The sequence below is a fragment of the Erythrolamprus reginae genome, chromosome 9, assembly GCF_031021105.1.
Source record: "Erythrolamprus reginae isolate rEryReg1 chromosome 9, rEryReg1.hap1, whole genome shotgun sequence".
Lineage (NCBI taxonomy): Eukaryota > Metazoa > Chordata > Lepidosauria > Squamata > Dipsadidae > Erythrolamprus > Erythrolamprus reginae.
This window is the reverse complement of record NC_091958.1, coordinates 3,251,894-3,266,332: the sequence shown is the minus strand read 5'-3', so window position 1 is coordinate 3,266,332 and position 14,439 is coordinate 3,251,894. Positions and strand designations below refer to the sequence as shown.

The window sequence follows — 14,439 nt, the reverse complement described above, 5'->3', positions numbered from 1 at the left end:
CACTGTATTGGTTAGTAGTCAAATCAATGCACAGTTAATAGAACAGTTGTAGGCCTGGTGATATTTTTCCAGGTTAGCATCTTAATCATTAAAAGGACAAAAAGGCTTAATGCAAGAAGCCCCCAAAATCTCTGCAAACATTGATGCATCATCACAGGCTAGGAAAGAGTTGGCACTTCCACCCTGTTTAAGCATTCAAGAGTTGGGAGGGAGGCCGCCTGCCTGGAAAAACCAAGAGTGAGAATGTGTTGCCTTGCAAAACGATGTGTGGGCCTGCACAGCCTGTCTGGATTTGATGTCTGACACTGATGGGAGGAGGGGTGGGGTGGGAGAAGATCTCCCTGGCTGCCTGAGAGGCTTCCTTGTACGGGGGAAAAATCCTCCCTCTCCTTTGGATTCACCACCTACGTTTTGCTTGGCCTGGCCCTCGCTTTTGGTGTTTGCAACGTACGTGGTTTTAGTCTCCTCGTTTATTTGTAAATTCAAACGTTCCAATTATGGTTTCTAGAAAAGAGGATGTTCGCTTTAAGGTGCCGAGTCTAGTCTGATTTATGTGTTAGTGTCCTGTCTGAGAAGAGCAGGCAAATCTCACAGTCATTAAAAAAAAAAACCTATTAAAATGGCCATGAATGTTATGCCCTTTAAGTTTTGCACTTTGTAGCATTTTTTTAATGTTTGTTTGTTTGATTGATTTCTATAGCTACCTGTTTCCGTAAACAACTCTGGGCAGTTCAAAACATACACTACTATTTAAATTAACTTTTTAAAACAATAACAGTGTACATGTACTGATTAAGCTTGTATTTTCTTGGCTGTAAGATGGAAGCAATCTCTTTAAGCTTGACTCAGTGATTAATTTTTAGCCAGAGCCAGGAAGAAAGAGTGACTATATGAAAATTAGGCTAATTGCAAGTTTTAAGTACTGTTTCTGGGTAATCTAGAAAACAAACTCGCTTTGTCCTGATTTGGCAATTTCCCAGCTGACCTCAGAGTCTGAACTGAACTGAGTTCCAGCATATCTATACCCTTCTTTTGTTCCCTTTTTGGCAAGTCTTGGATGAAATTTTAAGGGAGTTATCCATAATTTTCTTTGGCTGTTTTTTACACCAATGTCCTACAGCACCAAGATGACTCTAGTTAAGGAACCTGAAACATTTGAAAAGGGGACATACTTTTTTGCTTCGTTATTAAATGAAGAAGCTTCAAATTTATTTGCGCTTTTTGGAGGAAAGTGACATTTTGCTTCTCTCCCTTTCTCCTTTTGGAAGGTTCCTTTATTTATTATTGTTATATGAAAATGACAAACCGATCTTGCTCCCCTGTTTATTTCGCCATATCTGCATTCCATTCCAATCTTCAAGGATCGTATACAGCAACATGAGGATCAATAAGGCTACAAATGAAAAAAATGTATAATCCATCAGTGTAACAACTGTAACATTTCGAAGTTTGGATTGATTTTTACAATTGTATTACTGGAAATGGGAGATTTTACCTTTAAAGCCCTACATGGATTAGGGCCAGACTATCTTTGAGACTGCCTTCTACCACATAGCTCTCAGCGACAGGGAAGGGCCCAGAGTTGGTCTTCTCTGGGTCCCATCAGCTAAACAGTATCAGCTAGTGGGTCCGCTGGGAGGTGGGGGCTTCTTTGTGGCTGCCCCAGCTCTCTGGAACCAGTTATCTCCTGAGGTCTGGACTACTCCCACCCTATTGGCCTTCCGAAAAGTGCTAAAGGCCTAGCTTTTCCAACAGGCTTGAAGGCATTGATCCTATGGTGGTAAACAGTAGAGATCCAACCACGAACAGTAAGCAGGGGTTTAATTGTTGTATTGTAAATTGTTTTAAAATTGTTTTAGAGGTTTTAGTACTATTATTGCTGTTTTATATTTTCGCTGGGAGCCGCTTAGAGTCCTTAGGGAGTTGGGCGGCATAGAAATTGAAGAAATAAATAAAATATAAATAAATTCAATTAAAATTCTGCTTTTTCTCTGCCAGGTAGAGATTAGTCGAAGAGTAACTTTGGAAGAGCTGCCTCCTGTCCTGGTTTTGCACCTCAAGCGATTTGTCTATGAAAAAACAGGCGGGTGCCAGAAGCTCATTAAAAACATTGAATACCCCGTTGACCTGGAAATAAGTAAAGGTGAATTTCGTGACCAGAGCAGATGTTTCACTTACTGCTGTGGTCTAGCTTTTTAACAGTCATCCTTCTCTATCTCTAAATGCTTCTCGTAAAATATTTTCTTTGCAGACGTTCCACCGTTATCATGCCTCAGACATTCTTCCTTGGCAGGACAAAAGTCTTGCAACATTTTAATTGTACCAATTTGACAAGCGTAATTTTTAGTATTTCCCCTCCCAATAGTTTGACTTATAAATCGGCTTTAAACTTTACTCACCTTCTAGATTATTAGCATTTGTGTGGGTGTGAGAAAGGGTTCCTAGCTGAAGGTGAGCGAACATGCTCTCCATGTGCTTCCCAAGTCACTTTTCTACGCATGGGCAAATTATATGTGCCCGAAACAAAAGCATACCATTTCTGACCCGAGACATCCATCCTGCGTGCCAAATTGTTTTGCGTTGAAATAAATCCTTTTTATGTTTTGCTTGTCCAAATTTTAGCTGGAATCAGCCCTTCTGGAGTTTAATTTTATGAGGTAGGGGTTCCAACTTTGGCATCTTTACAACTTGTGGATTTCAACTCTCATGCTGTCTGGGGAATTCTGGGAGCTGAAGTCCACAAGGCGTAAAGTTGCCAAGGTTAGTGACCCTTGTCATAAGGCAAATGTCCCTCCTGTCAAGTCCAAAACAGCTAAAATGAAACTCCCTGGAAGAATCCTTGCATTTCTTGGGCCATTGCAGCTGAATAGAGGCACGTTATAACGCCAGCAGACTCTGTCAGCTGTCTCCTTGAGACTTGATTGGGTTCACTCCCATTCCTTGCTTGATTGCATGTGAAAAAGAACAGCCAGAAGTTTTATTGAGTCTTCCAGAGGTGCTAATTCACCACACGGTCTGTCTCCTGTTTCAGAGCTGCTGTCGCCAGGAGTAAAAAGTAAGATTTTTAAAGGCCAAAGAACCTACCGGCTCTTTGCAGGTATGTAGTCTTACCTCTTAAGATCAAGAATTTTTTGGGGAAAAAACATTTTGGCTTCTTTCCCTCCTTAAATTTAAAGTAGTTGATAATAGTACAAGCAAACGCTCAGAATTGTGAAGTTACAAGACCGGAAACAGATCCTATTCTGTAAATTGAATAAATGAATTAAATTGTTCTAAGCTTCTCTTTTGTGAGAGCAAAAATGTAATGTTACCATTTGGAGCTTTGAACTTCTGTTGAGGGAGGCATAGCTATGCATTGCGAGAGATAGTTGCTTTGGAGGAGGATATTTTTTAAATTTGTAATCATTTTAGTTGCACAAATTGGGAGATTGCATAGCTGCTAAGAAAAATAGCTATCGTATCTCTCAAACACTCCAAGGGGTAGAGAGATAAGACCCACCCGCCTCTAAGTCTGTAAAGTTACGTAATGTTAAAGAAATCACCATGGTTTTCAGCAATCCTGTAGCAAACACAACGGCTTCTGGGAGATACAAACATATTGAGGCAAGGGCGGAAATGGACTAACTTTTTAATTTAATTTCTTGGCAGTTGTCTACCATCATGGAAACAGCGCAACTGGTGGACACTATACTACAGATGTCTTTCAGATTGGTCTTAATGGCTGGCTGCGCATAGATGACCAAGCTGTCAAAGTAATTACTCAACACCAGGTGGTAAAACCGTCAGCCGAGCGCACAGCCTACCTCCTGTACTATCGCCGAGTTGACCTGCTTTGAAACCTCCAATCTTCTGCTGTGTTTGCCCGATTATCCGCTTTCTAGAACGCCAACTCTCTCCTCCTCCCTCCCTCCCTCCCCCTTTCTTTTTTCAGTGCTCTTCAGAGGCCCCCTTTCTCTCCTCCCCTCTCTTCTCCTCTCCCCCCCTTTTGCAACTGTTGAATAGAGGAAAGGGGAAAAGTTCCTTTCTGAAGGTGTGCAAACACAACCTATAGTTGGTGTTGCTTATTGACTTGGCAGAATGAAGTCTTTGGGCTTAAACGACTCACAATTTGTGAATCACATGGAGGTGGTGGGGTTTTCTTTGTTTCTTTTCCTTCCTTTTCGTTTTTTTTTCTTTTTTGGCGCTAACGCTAAGTCCTAAGAGATTAAAATGGGATTTGCAATGGATTCCCACTTTCTAAATGCATAATAGGAACAGCCTTGCACCAGCAACAAAACTTGTAGATTTCTGTGAAAATGTTTTATCTTTACTTAAAAAAACAACTTTAAAAAAAAAAAGAGAGACCTGCCCTTCTACAAACCTCTCCCATTAGTTTTTTTGATAAATGATAAAAATGAGCCAGTGTCTATCAAGGAAAAAAAAAGTTTCTCCTTAAAAAAAAAAGAAATACTCTTAAAAAATTTACAATATACAGAGTTGCTGGTTTCTGATATGGGAAAAAAAATACTCATTTTAATAATTGTGCGATGGAAAACTGCTTAAGTACACATTGCAGATCAAAATACTTGGAGTTAAAAAATGTTAGTCTATATAGATGGGTGATTGTAACTTTATTGCTATTAAGAGATTTCAAAACTGCATTTATGCTTCTGTGTACATGGGATTTTAAAACAAAAAAAATGGGCAAAATAATGAAGGTTGATATTTTCTTTTAGTCTGCTTTGTTTAATTTTGCTGTCTGCTCTCCTATAATGTTGAGTTCCTAAGTGTACACAGTGTAGTGATATCTAGGAGTATAAAGTTGTCGCCCATCAATAAAAAAAAAGTCACAAAGTTGGTTTAAAGCATTTAAGACTGTTCTTTGGGGAAGGGGATTCAGCTAAAAACAGTAGAAGGGGAGGAGGAAGCTGAGTTGAAGACTTGATAGTTTGTAAGCTAAATAGACACAAAAGAAATGCAGTTCTCCTTCATTTGAGGCAAATCTATTGAGATAAGCAATTGGGGCATACCGGCTGCCCCGAAGGGTATGATAAAAATAAGAAGATGGAATTGAAGAGCCACCTATTGTTTGTGTTTGTTGAGGTGGCTTTCATAATTGAAAGGGATGTTCACGAGCAAGCTAGATAGGACCTGCCTTGTAGATGTCACAAATGCCTATATGTGGAAATAAGCCAGACACACCTTGGACTTCATCCATTTGGGTGAAGATGTCAAGGTACTGTACTGGGTTCTTAATAATAAATGCAATGGATCGTATTCTACTTTGAGATTGCATGATCAGTGCAAGTGGTTATAGTAGGTATGCTGGGGGAAAATATTGTACATAATCAAAGATATAAACTGGTTCAGTGATACCTCCTCTTACAAACCCCTCGTCATACAAACTTTTTGAGATACAAATCCAGGGTTTAAGATTTGTTTGCCTCTTCTTCCAAACTATTTTCACTTTACAAACCCAAGCCGCCGCCACTGGGATGCCCCGCCTCTGGACTTTGGTTGCCAGCGAAGCGCCCATTTTTGCGCTGCTGGGATTCCCCTGACGCTCCCCTCCATGGGAAACCCCACCTCCGGACTTCCGTGTTTTTGCGATGCTGCAGGGGAATCCCAGCAGCGCAAAAACGGGCGCTTTGCTCAACAGAAGTCTGGAGGTGGGGTTTCCCAGCGAGGGGAGCCTCAGCGAAATCGCAGCATCACAAAAACATGGAAGTCCGGAGGTGGGGTTTCGAGGACTTCCGTGTTTTTGCGATGCAGCAATTTCGCTGAGGCTCCCCTCGCTGGGAAACCCTACCTCCCCTGCAGCATCACAAAAACACGGAAGTCCAGAGGTTGGGCTTCCCATGGAGGGAAGCCTCCGGGGAATCCCAGTAGCGCGGAAACGGGCGCTTCGGCTGGCAAAAGGGGTGAGTTTTGGGCTTGCACGCATTAATCGCTTTTCCATTGATTCCTATGGGACACATTGTTTCATCTTACAAACCTTTCATCTGACAAACCTCATCCCGGAACCAATTAAGTTCGTAAGACGAGGTATCACTGTATTTCCTTTTACAAAGTTGACACGTTCTAAAGGTTTCCTCTCCTTCCCATCTTCACTCCCCGCAAATAGTCTGAATCGGTTTACTTAAATTCGAGACTGTCCAGGTCAAGGCTTGGGGACAGCAAACTGAACCCCAGAGGATAAATGAGAAGGAGCAACAATCCCAGATTATTTACAAATGCAGTACGGCTGGAACCAAAGGCACCGTGTAGTAAGAATAGGAAGAAGCAGGGAAGGGTTGAATGAACTTCCAAGGAAAACATCTTTTAGAGCAGAGTTATTTATTTATTTATTTATTTATTTATTTATTTATTTATTTATTTATTTATTTATTTATAATTAGATTTGTATGCCGCTCCTCTATGTAGACTCGGGGCGGCTCACAACACAATAAAAACAGTTCCTGACAAATCTAATAATTTACAATTTAAAATTTAAAATAGTTAAAAAAAACCATTTTTAAGCAGACATACCTACAAACATACCATACATAAATTATATAGGCCCGGGGGAGATATCTCAGTTCCCCCATGCCTGATGACAAAGGTGGGTTTTAAGGAGTTTGCGAAAGGCAAGGAGGGTAGGGGCAGTTCTAATCCCTGGGGGGAGCTGGTTCCGGAGAGTCGGGGCCGCCATAGAGAAGGTTCTTCCCCTGGGGCCCGCCAACCGACATTGTTTAGTTGACGGGACCCGGAGAAGGCCGACTGTGGGACCTAATCGGTCGCTGGGATTCGTGCAGCAGAAGGTGGTCTCGGAGATATTCTGGTCCGATGCCATGAAGGGCTTTATAGGTCATAACCAACACTTACCCAAATCTCGCTATTCTGGCTGGGGAATTCTAGAAATTGAAGTCTACAGGTCTTTCAAGTGGCCAAGGTTGGACACCCCTGTTCTAAGAACACGAGGCTTTTGCCAAAGAGACTGTCTATCTAGTCCACACCGGTGCATTTTTAACAGTATCAAATAGAACTCCTAGCCTGGGTTTATCGTTTGGGGGAGAACCTCCAGGAGATGATTTGTCAAAAGCCAAGTTTAGATTTAGATTTAATTGGATTTATTTGCCTTTCCATTCCACGTCCTGCTTTTACTGAGGATTATTTGAGTGAGTAACTGGAAGACTTAGCAGGCCCATTGGATTTTGAAAGAGGCATGAGGGTTTCAGGTTTTTTCTTGCACAATTAAATTGGTTCTTTTTGGAAACCCAGCTGCCAGATCATCTGTGAGTATGCAGCGTGTCCTCTGGACTGCATAGGAGCTCCCTGCTGGGAGAAACTGCAAAGTGGGAGGGAGGATTTTGGAGGATCCAGCCATGATGCGTTGTGAGTCAATATTTCCCTTCAAAGCTGTGAAGGGATGGGAAGGCGTTGTGAGGAATATAGAGAGATTGGGCAGGCTGTTCTTGCGGAAGGCAGCACCAATGCTCAAGTCCAATATCATGTTCTAGTCTCCTATGTTCACCCCAGAACTTCACCTCCAGAGGTTTTGTCTCTGCTATTGCTCCTGATTGTTAGGTCCATATGTAATAAAGCTTCCCATGTCCACAATGTAACCATGGATGAGAACGCTGCCTGGCCTGTACTATTGAATCGTGATTGGGTATCAGCGAGAGGGTCTCCCTCTCTGAAAAGTGTCTTTTGACTTTCAAGTTCAGTTTCACCAAATGTAAAACCCCTTTGGCGGGCCATAAAGGGCAGAAGATATGCCTATTCCGGAGACAGAGGTTGGCACATAACTATTTGTCCTGACTTCAGCTAATTGAAAGGTTGGAGTTTCAATGGGCCTCACGTCAGGGAAGCTTCCCATTCTCCATGGCCTGTGTTGAAAGATATTGTACAGTCGCTGGACAGATACTGCAGCTGGAGAGCTGGCCGCACGATGCCTTGGCAGTGGGGCCTGTTGCTTTAAGACTTTAATGGCTTGTGAGTAGTTTAGAATAAATTTTAGTGCCCTTTTAAAACGTTTGGTCATAACAGTTGCAATAAACAAAAATCACAGAGCCATAAAAAAGTAATATAAACCAGACTTCTCCCCCCTGAAAAAGCTTGGACAAATAAGAATTTTTGCCTGGTGCTGAAAATGCAGACGAAAAGCATATGTGAGAAAGGAGAAGCTTCCTTGATTAAAAGGCCCATTGCAGTTGGTGGCTATCCAAGGAGATCTTCCATAACTGGTCTTAACTACTTGTCAAGTTCATTAGGAGGAGGAGAAGTCATTCCATCTTGAACCTATGTCCAGAAAGAAGCTTTGGGACAATGACACTATTAAGTATTGTATATTGTATTAATGAGAGGAGTTGTGTGCACCAGTCAACTTCCGTTGGCATGGAGAATGCTTGGCTTAGTTTACCAAGCATCTCACCACCTCACCTGGCCCTTCCCATGGGTTACATTGGGAACATCAGAAGATACATCCATACACCAATAAATCTTGTAGAGAAAGCCTCCTTTTACTATTAAACGTGTTTTGAGTGGGCTGTAGAGCTGGAGTAACTAAAATTTGTCTGTTTAGGTTGGGGGACATCTTGCAAAGGTGCCACATTATTCTGGCAATTGGCTTTCTACAATCTTTCGGCAAAATATAGCATCCCTACAGAATTTTCCGTGTACTGAGTATGTGTTCAAGAATATCCAAATTCCCAGTTTTAACCCAGGATCTGGTGAGATAGGCGCCCTTTTGTCGGAACCCATGCTTAAAAACATCAGGATGAAGGATCTGCAAAAGAACAGGTGCCAGATTTTTGAAGATCTGATCTTGCCAGATGAAGGCATATTTGTGTGAAAACAGAACAATTTGGAGTCCTGCCACTGGCGGTTCAGTGTCTTAAAACTGGGTTCCCAAATGATGTGGCAATGCTGGAGGCCTTCCTTGTGCCTAAGTGTCGTGCCACATTTCGTAGACCAACTCTACCAAAGTTTGGAATCCTGTGTGATAACCATAAATCCAAGGTAAAGCATGGCTTGGTATGTTCTAAAACCAGCCAATTATGGCATATTTCAGAAACCATTCCATGATTGATGTGATGAATGTGCCCTCTTCCCTTGGGAGTTGGCTAGAAAGACTTGGACAGGGAAAATAAAAGATAAATGCTGTTTCTTACCACTTGGAAAGACTTCCAGGGGGAAAAAAACCCCACCCCAACCCTATCTGGAATGATACGTTCCAAAGAAAGAAGGAAAAATGAAGCAAAGCATAACCCAGAAAACCACTGGTTACATGTCTCCAGTTTCAAGTCACCCTAAGCACCGCGGCAGATAATCCCACAACATGGTTTTAAATTGATTTTATTGTTTTAAAACAAACCTCAGGGTATTCGTTCATGTCCGTGTGGACATCAGGGGAAGATGAGAATTATATTAAGCTGCAGCCATGGTTTCATTTTGTAGGAAGGAATCACAAGTTTGTTTTTAGACTCTTCAAATGAATCTTAGCAAGGAGGGGTTTTTTCTTCCACCCGAGGCAGTTCTTTTTATGGTGTGTCCACCATAGCTCCTTCACTTTAGCTCAGATCCCATCAAAGCAAATTTCCCCCCCATTGGTTGTGCTCTTGCTAAAATTGTTTCTTAAAATATAGAGATAGCGGCAAAACCCAGGTTAATCATTGTCCTGATTTTTTTTGTTTCTTTTTCTTTTTAAATTCTCCAGAGAAACATGCACGCTAGGAAACAAAGTGTTTCGTTTTGCAATATCTGCTAATAGAAAAGTATGTTCTCAATTACCCCTTTGTAAGTTTATTTGCTATCTTTGTTTTTAATAAGCATCCCTGAAGCAGGCTGCAAAAAAAAATAAAATCTTTATTCAGAGATTCTTTTATGATGTGTTAGACTGGAAGGAAGTTGCAAAAGAAGGCAGACTTACGCATTTACAAATGAAACATCCTGGACAATATTTTTTTTCCTCTGCATTGATGCTTGCTAAACTTAGTCCTTTTTGAATGTACCACGGCCTATAACAGGAGACACTGCTAGTAAGGGAGACAGATATATTTATATATATATTTAAAGGGCATAAGGGACTGTTCTAATTTATTCCTGATTTGTTTGAAACTATCAGAACTGGAGGGATTGGTGGGGGAGCGGGATGGAGAGGAATATGTTTTTAAAAGAATCATGCAATGGTGCCAGTAATAATGCCAACTAAAAGATTGAGAATTGGCCAATGCTGTTGAGCAATTCACTACACTGTTATCACCTAACCACAACGTTGGTTTTTGCACACAGGGCTTTGTGGTTCTGCATTCTTTGTCATGGAACAAACTGTTGTCCAAAAAGTACATCGGTAATTGTCTGTCTGTGGATAACTTGATATTACAAATATTCTCGAACGAAGCCTCATTTGAAAATCTCTAGCTTAATTCATCCTTACGTACAAGCATTTGACTATAGAAACACAGGGTTCAAAATTCCATCATTCAACTTCAATTTAAGTTTTATTCTCATCTTCATTTTAAAAATGCAGGTAAAGTGTTCTTTCAGGGGCAACCATCTTCAAACTTGGCATCTTTGTAAAGCAATCTACAAACTTAAGAGTTTTAAAGTTTATGAAGCACCATTGTAGTTAAACTCCATGGCTTGGGGTTATATCTCTGGCTACTTAGAAACATGAGAGATTTATGGAACCTTCAAAACAAACATGTCCAAATGTCATAAAAAAACCATTTGGCATAGAAAATTGACTCGAAGGCTCTGCTTGTAGGTATCTCCTAAAACCTGACTCCTTAGTGAGAAGATTCTGGATTAAATAAAATATTGGTCAGTCCCTACAAACACGTGCCCCTGTAATCCACCCACAAACTAGCAATTAGCCCTACTTTGGACAGCACAAGCAGTTTGAAGGTCAGGAAGCTTTCCAAGCTAATTCTGAAATGCTAAGAACTGAACCCAGAACCTTCAGATGCCAAGAACCAGAGAAAGAGGTCCAACGGTTGACCTATTCAATTTTGTATAACTGGCACTGACTATCAGCAATTGATGTAACTCTCAAGCAGTATGTTTTCTGGTCTATCTGTAGAGGCCAAAAGTACATAAAAATGACCTTATCCAAGCAAAGCTGCTCACTTTGAAGAAGCTGGATCGTTTCCTCAAAATACTCAAATCAAGGTCGCCATCCAATTGAAGGAATCTTAATCACTCACATGTCCTTAGGGCTAGTAAGCTAGTATTTATGTATTTTATTTTGTTTATTAGATTTGTATGCCGCCCCTCTCCGAAGACTCGGCGGCTAACAACAATGAAAAAGACAATGTGAACAAATCTAATACTAAAAATAATCTAAAAACCCCAATTTAAAGAACCACTCATACATACAAGCATACCATGTATAAATTCTATAAGCCTAGGGGGAAAGGAAAATTTCAGTTCCCCCATGCCTGATGACAGAGGTGGGTTTTAAGGAGCTTACAAAAGGCAAGGAGGGTGGGGGCAACTCTGATATCTGGGGGGAGTTGGTTCCAGAGGGTCGGGGCCACCACAGAGAAGGCTCTTCTCCTGGGTCCCGCCAAACGACATTGTTTAGTTGACGGGACCCGGAGAAGGCCAACTGTGGGACCTAACCGGTCGCTGGGATTCGTGCGGCAGAAGGCTGTCCCGGAGATATTCTGGTCCGATGCCATGAAGGGCTGTATAGGTCATAACCAACACTTTGAATTGTGACCGGAAATTGATCGACAACCAATGCAGACTGCGGAGTGTTGGTGTAACATGGGCATATTTAGGGAAGCCCATGATTGCTCTCCCAGCTGCATTCTGCACGATCTGAAGTTTCCAAACACTTTTCAAAGGTCGCCCCATGTAGAGAGCGTTACAGTAGTCGAGCCTCAAGGTGATGAGGGTGCCATCTACAACATTGGGTCTTCAAACTTGGCAACTTTTAAGACTTGTGGACTTCAACTCCCAGAATTCTCCAGCCAGCATAGCTGTTCAACCAAACTTAAAATTTTTCCATTTATTTCATGTGGTTTTTGACGTGAGAACTAAAAAATGGAATGCTGGACACAGAATGGGGAAGAACGTAAGTTTTTAAGGACGGCTGCATCTGCTGACTTGGATGACATCTGCAAGAGTTTGAGGAGTTTGGTTTAGAGTAGTTCAAAAGAGCTGGCTTTACTCCTACCACTTCTGAGCCTTGGACCAGAACTTTTAAAAAGGCAAAGTTGATCCAGAGTCATCTTCCCAATTCAGGAAGATAAATACGGGAACTGTTTCATCATTGCCTCTTCTGGGTGACTGAAGAACTTCTCATAATATCCTTCCTTGCATCTTCAGCTCCCATGTAATGGACTTCAGTTGAATTGAACTCTTTCCATTTTCCTCCACAATTATATTTCTCAGGATGCATCCGGAGACAGAAGGAAAAGGATTTCACCTTGGGTGGAAGAAAGTTTTTCTCTCCTATCCTTAAATCTGGATTTATGGGGGTGGGGAGGGCAGAGGGGAACTTAATGTGTAGTGGACGGTGAGAAGAACCTCGAGGGACAGGAGGAAGAGCCACAGCCCAGGCAACAGTTGGATAAAATAAATCTGAGTCCAAAGCATCTCAGATGCCACCCTTGTTGCTATACCTCCATCACAAAAACAATTTTAATATTCATGACTTTGGTGCTCAAGTCTGGTCTACCTCAAAGGGCTGGCTTGTCCAGGCTTGTCAATTACAAGACATTTGCTGTCTTAGCTTTGATTATTTTATTTTTTTGGGGGGGATAAAAATAAAAGTTGATGGTGGCAGACATAACTAACTTAAGAAATAAAAAATGGATTTGTCCCATTTGCTTGGACTCTCTGTCTCTCTGTCTCTGTCTCTCTGTCTCATGCTGTCTGTCTATCCTCTCTGTCTCTGTCTCTGTCTCACTCTCTCTGTGTCTATCTCTCTATCTCTCTCTCTCCTCTCTCTGTCTCTGTCTCTCTGTCTCTGTCTCACTCTCTGTCTGTTTGTCTCTCTGTGTCTTATCTCCTCTCTGTGTGTCTTTCTCTGTGTCTATCTCTCCTCTCTTTCTCTCTTTGTCTCTGTCTCTCTCTTTCTTTCTCTCTCTCTCTTTCTCTGTCTCTTTGTGTGTCTATCTCTCCTCTCTCTTTTTTTTTGCTCTCTCTCTGTCTCTCTCTCTCTGTCTCTCTGTCTCTCTCTCTCTCTCTCTCTCTCTCTCTCTCACACACACTTTCTTTTTCTCTTTTGTCTTCTTTTCCCTGGCAGACTTTGGGGAGGCGGAGGGAGCGGAAGGGTTAAAGAAACTCCCGAGGCCCGCTCGGCATCCTCGACCCCTTTGGCTGCCTGGAGGGAGCTGGTGGGGCAAAAAAGGGGGTGGGAAGAAGCCGAGAGAGGCTCATATAAAGGCGGAAGCGCCGGCGGTCTCCTGCAGTCTTCGGCCAGGGAGGCTTCTCGCCCGCCGCCCACCTCCGCTCCCCGGCTGACCCGCGAGACGGACGCGCGTTGCTTTCGCTCCGAGCCGGATTCCTAGGACCAAAGCCCGTTTCCCCTTCCTTTGCAGAGGTGAGCGCACACCGTTCGGTTCCTCTGGCCGGTTGTAGTTGAGGGGAGCTGCCTATTACGAGCAAGATTTGCGTTTTCCTATGCGTAAACATGCAAAAGATAGACCTTGCTGTTTGAAGCTTTCTTTCTTTCTTTCTCTCTCTTTCTTTCTTTCCTTTCTTTTTCACTCTCTCCTTCCTTCCTTCCTTCCTTCTTTCCTTTCCTTTCTTTTTCCTTTCTTTTTTCCTTTCTTTTTTCCTTTCTTTTTTCCTTTCTTTTTTCCTTTCTTCCTTCCATCCATCCATCCATCCATCCATCCATCCATCCATCCATCCATCCATCTATCTATCTATCTATCTATCTATCTATCTATCTATCTATCATTTTCCTTCCCTCCCTCCCTCTCTTCCTTCCTTTCTCTCTCTCTCTCTTTCTCTCCTTCCTTCTTTCTCTCTCTCTCTCTCTTTCTTTCTTTATATCTCCCTTTCTCTCCATCTCTTTCCCTCTCTCCCTCTCCTCTCATTTTCCTTATTTACTTGCTTCTTTTCTTTCCTTCCTTCCTTCCCTCCCTCATATCCTGCCTCCCTTCCTCCCTTCCCCTTTTATTTCTCGTAAGAGGGAAAGCAGACAAGGGAAGGTTTGGGGAGAGAAGCCACCTTACCAAATTCCACATTTTGGAATCCTACCAGAGATTCAGGAATGTCCATCCTTTAAAGGAGGATGCACAACTTCCCTATCCATGGGGGTAACCCTAGAGCTGAACTGCAGCTTGCTTAGTGGGGTCAAGTACAAAGCCATCCACACAACTTTCAGTCTCTTTCAGCTTTGCTTAAAGTTTTTTCATTTGGCTTGGCGGGTTTAAAGCCGATGTGTTTGCTTACTTTTCTATTAGCAAGGGCACACCCAGAAAATAGGTGAATTCAGTCAAAGGTAGAAGCATCTTTTGT

At 42.2% G+C, this 14,439-nt stretch overlaps 2 protein-coding genes across 5 annotated transcripts in view; both read left to right on the top strand.

Moving 5' to 3' along the window:
- USP10 (ubiquitin specific peptidase 10) overlaps nt 1-4,837 on the top strand; it is a 35,160-nt gene extending 30,323 nt beyond the window's left edge. For all 4 annotated transcript variants that reach the window (XM_070761876.1, XM_070761874.1, XM_070761873.1 and 1 more), the window contains exons 12-14: nt 2,003-2,143; nt 3,032-3,097; nt 3,649-4,837. In XM_070761876.1, the coding sequence (XP_070617977.1) occupies nt 2,003-2,143; nt 3,032-3,097; nt 3,649-3,836 (395 nt within the window). In that variant the 3' untranslated portion in view covers nt 3,837-4,837. The remainder of the gene's footprint in view (nt 1-2,002; nt 2,144-3,031; nt 3,098-3,648) is intronic.
- An 8,557-nt stretch (nt 4,838-13,394) lies between these two features.
- The window catches only part of CRISPLD2 (cysteine rich secretory protein LCCL domain containing 2), a 43,681-nt gene continuing 42,636 nt past the window's right edge, over nt 13,395-14,439 (top strand). Inside the window, exon 1 of the mRNA XM_070761871.1 lies at nt 13,395-13,513. The gene's annotated coding sequence lies outside the window, so the exon portion shown is untranslated. The remainder of the gene's footprint in view (nt 13,514-14,439) is intronic.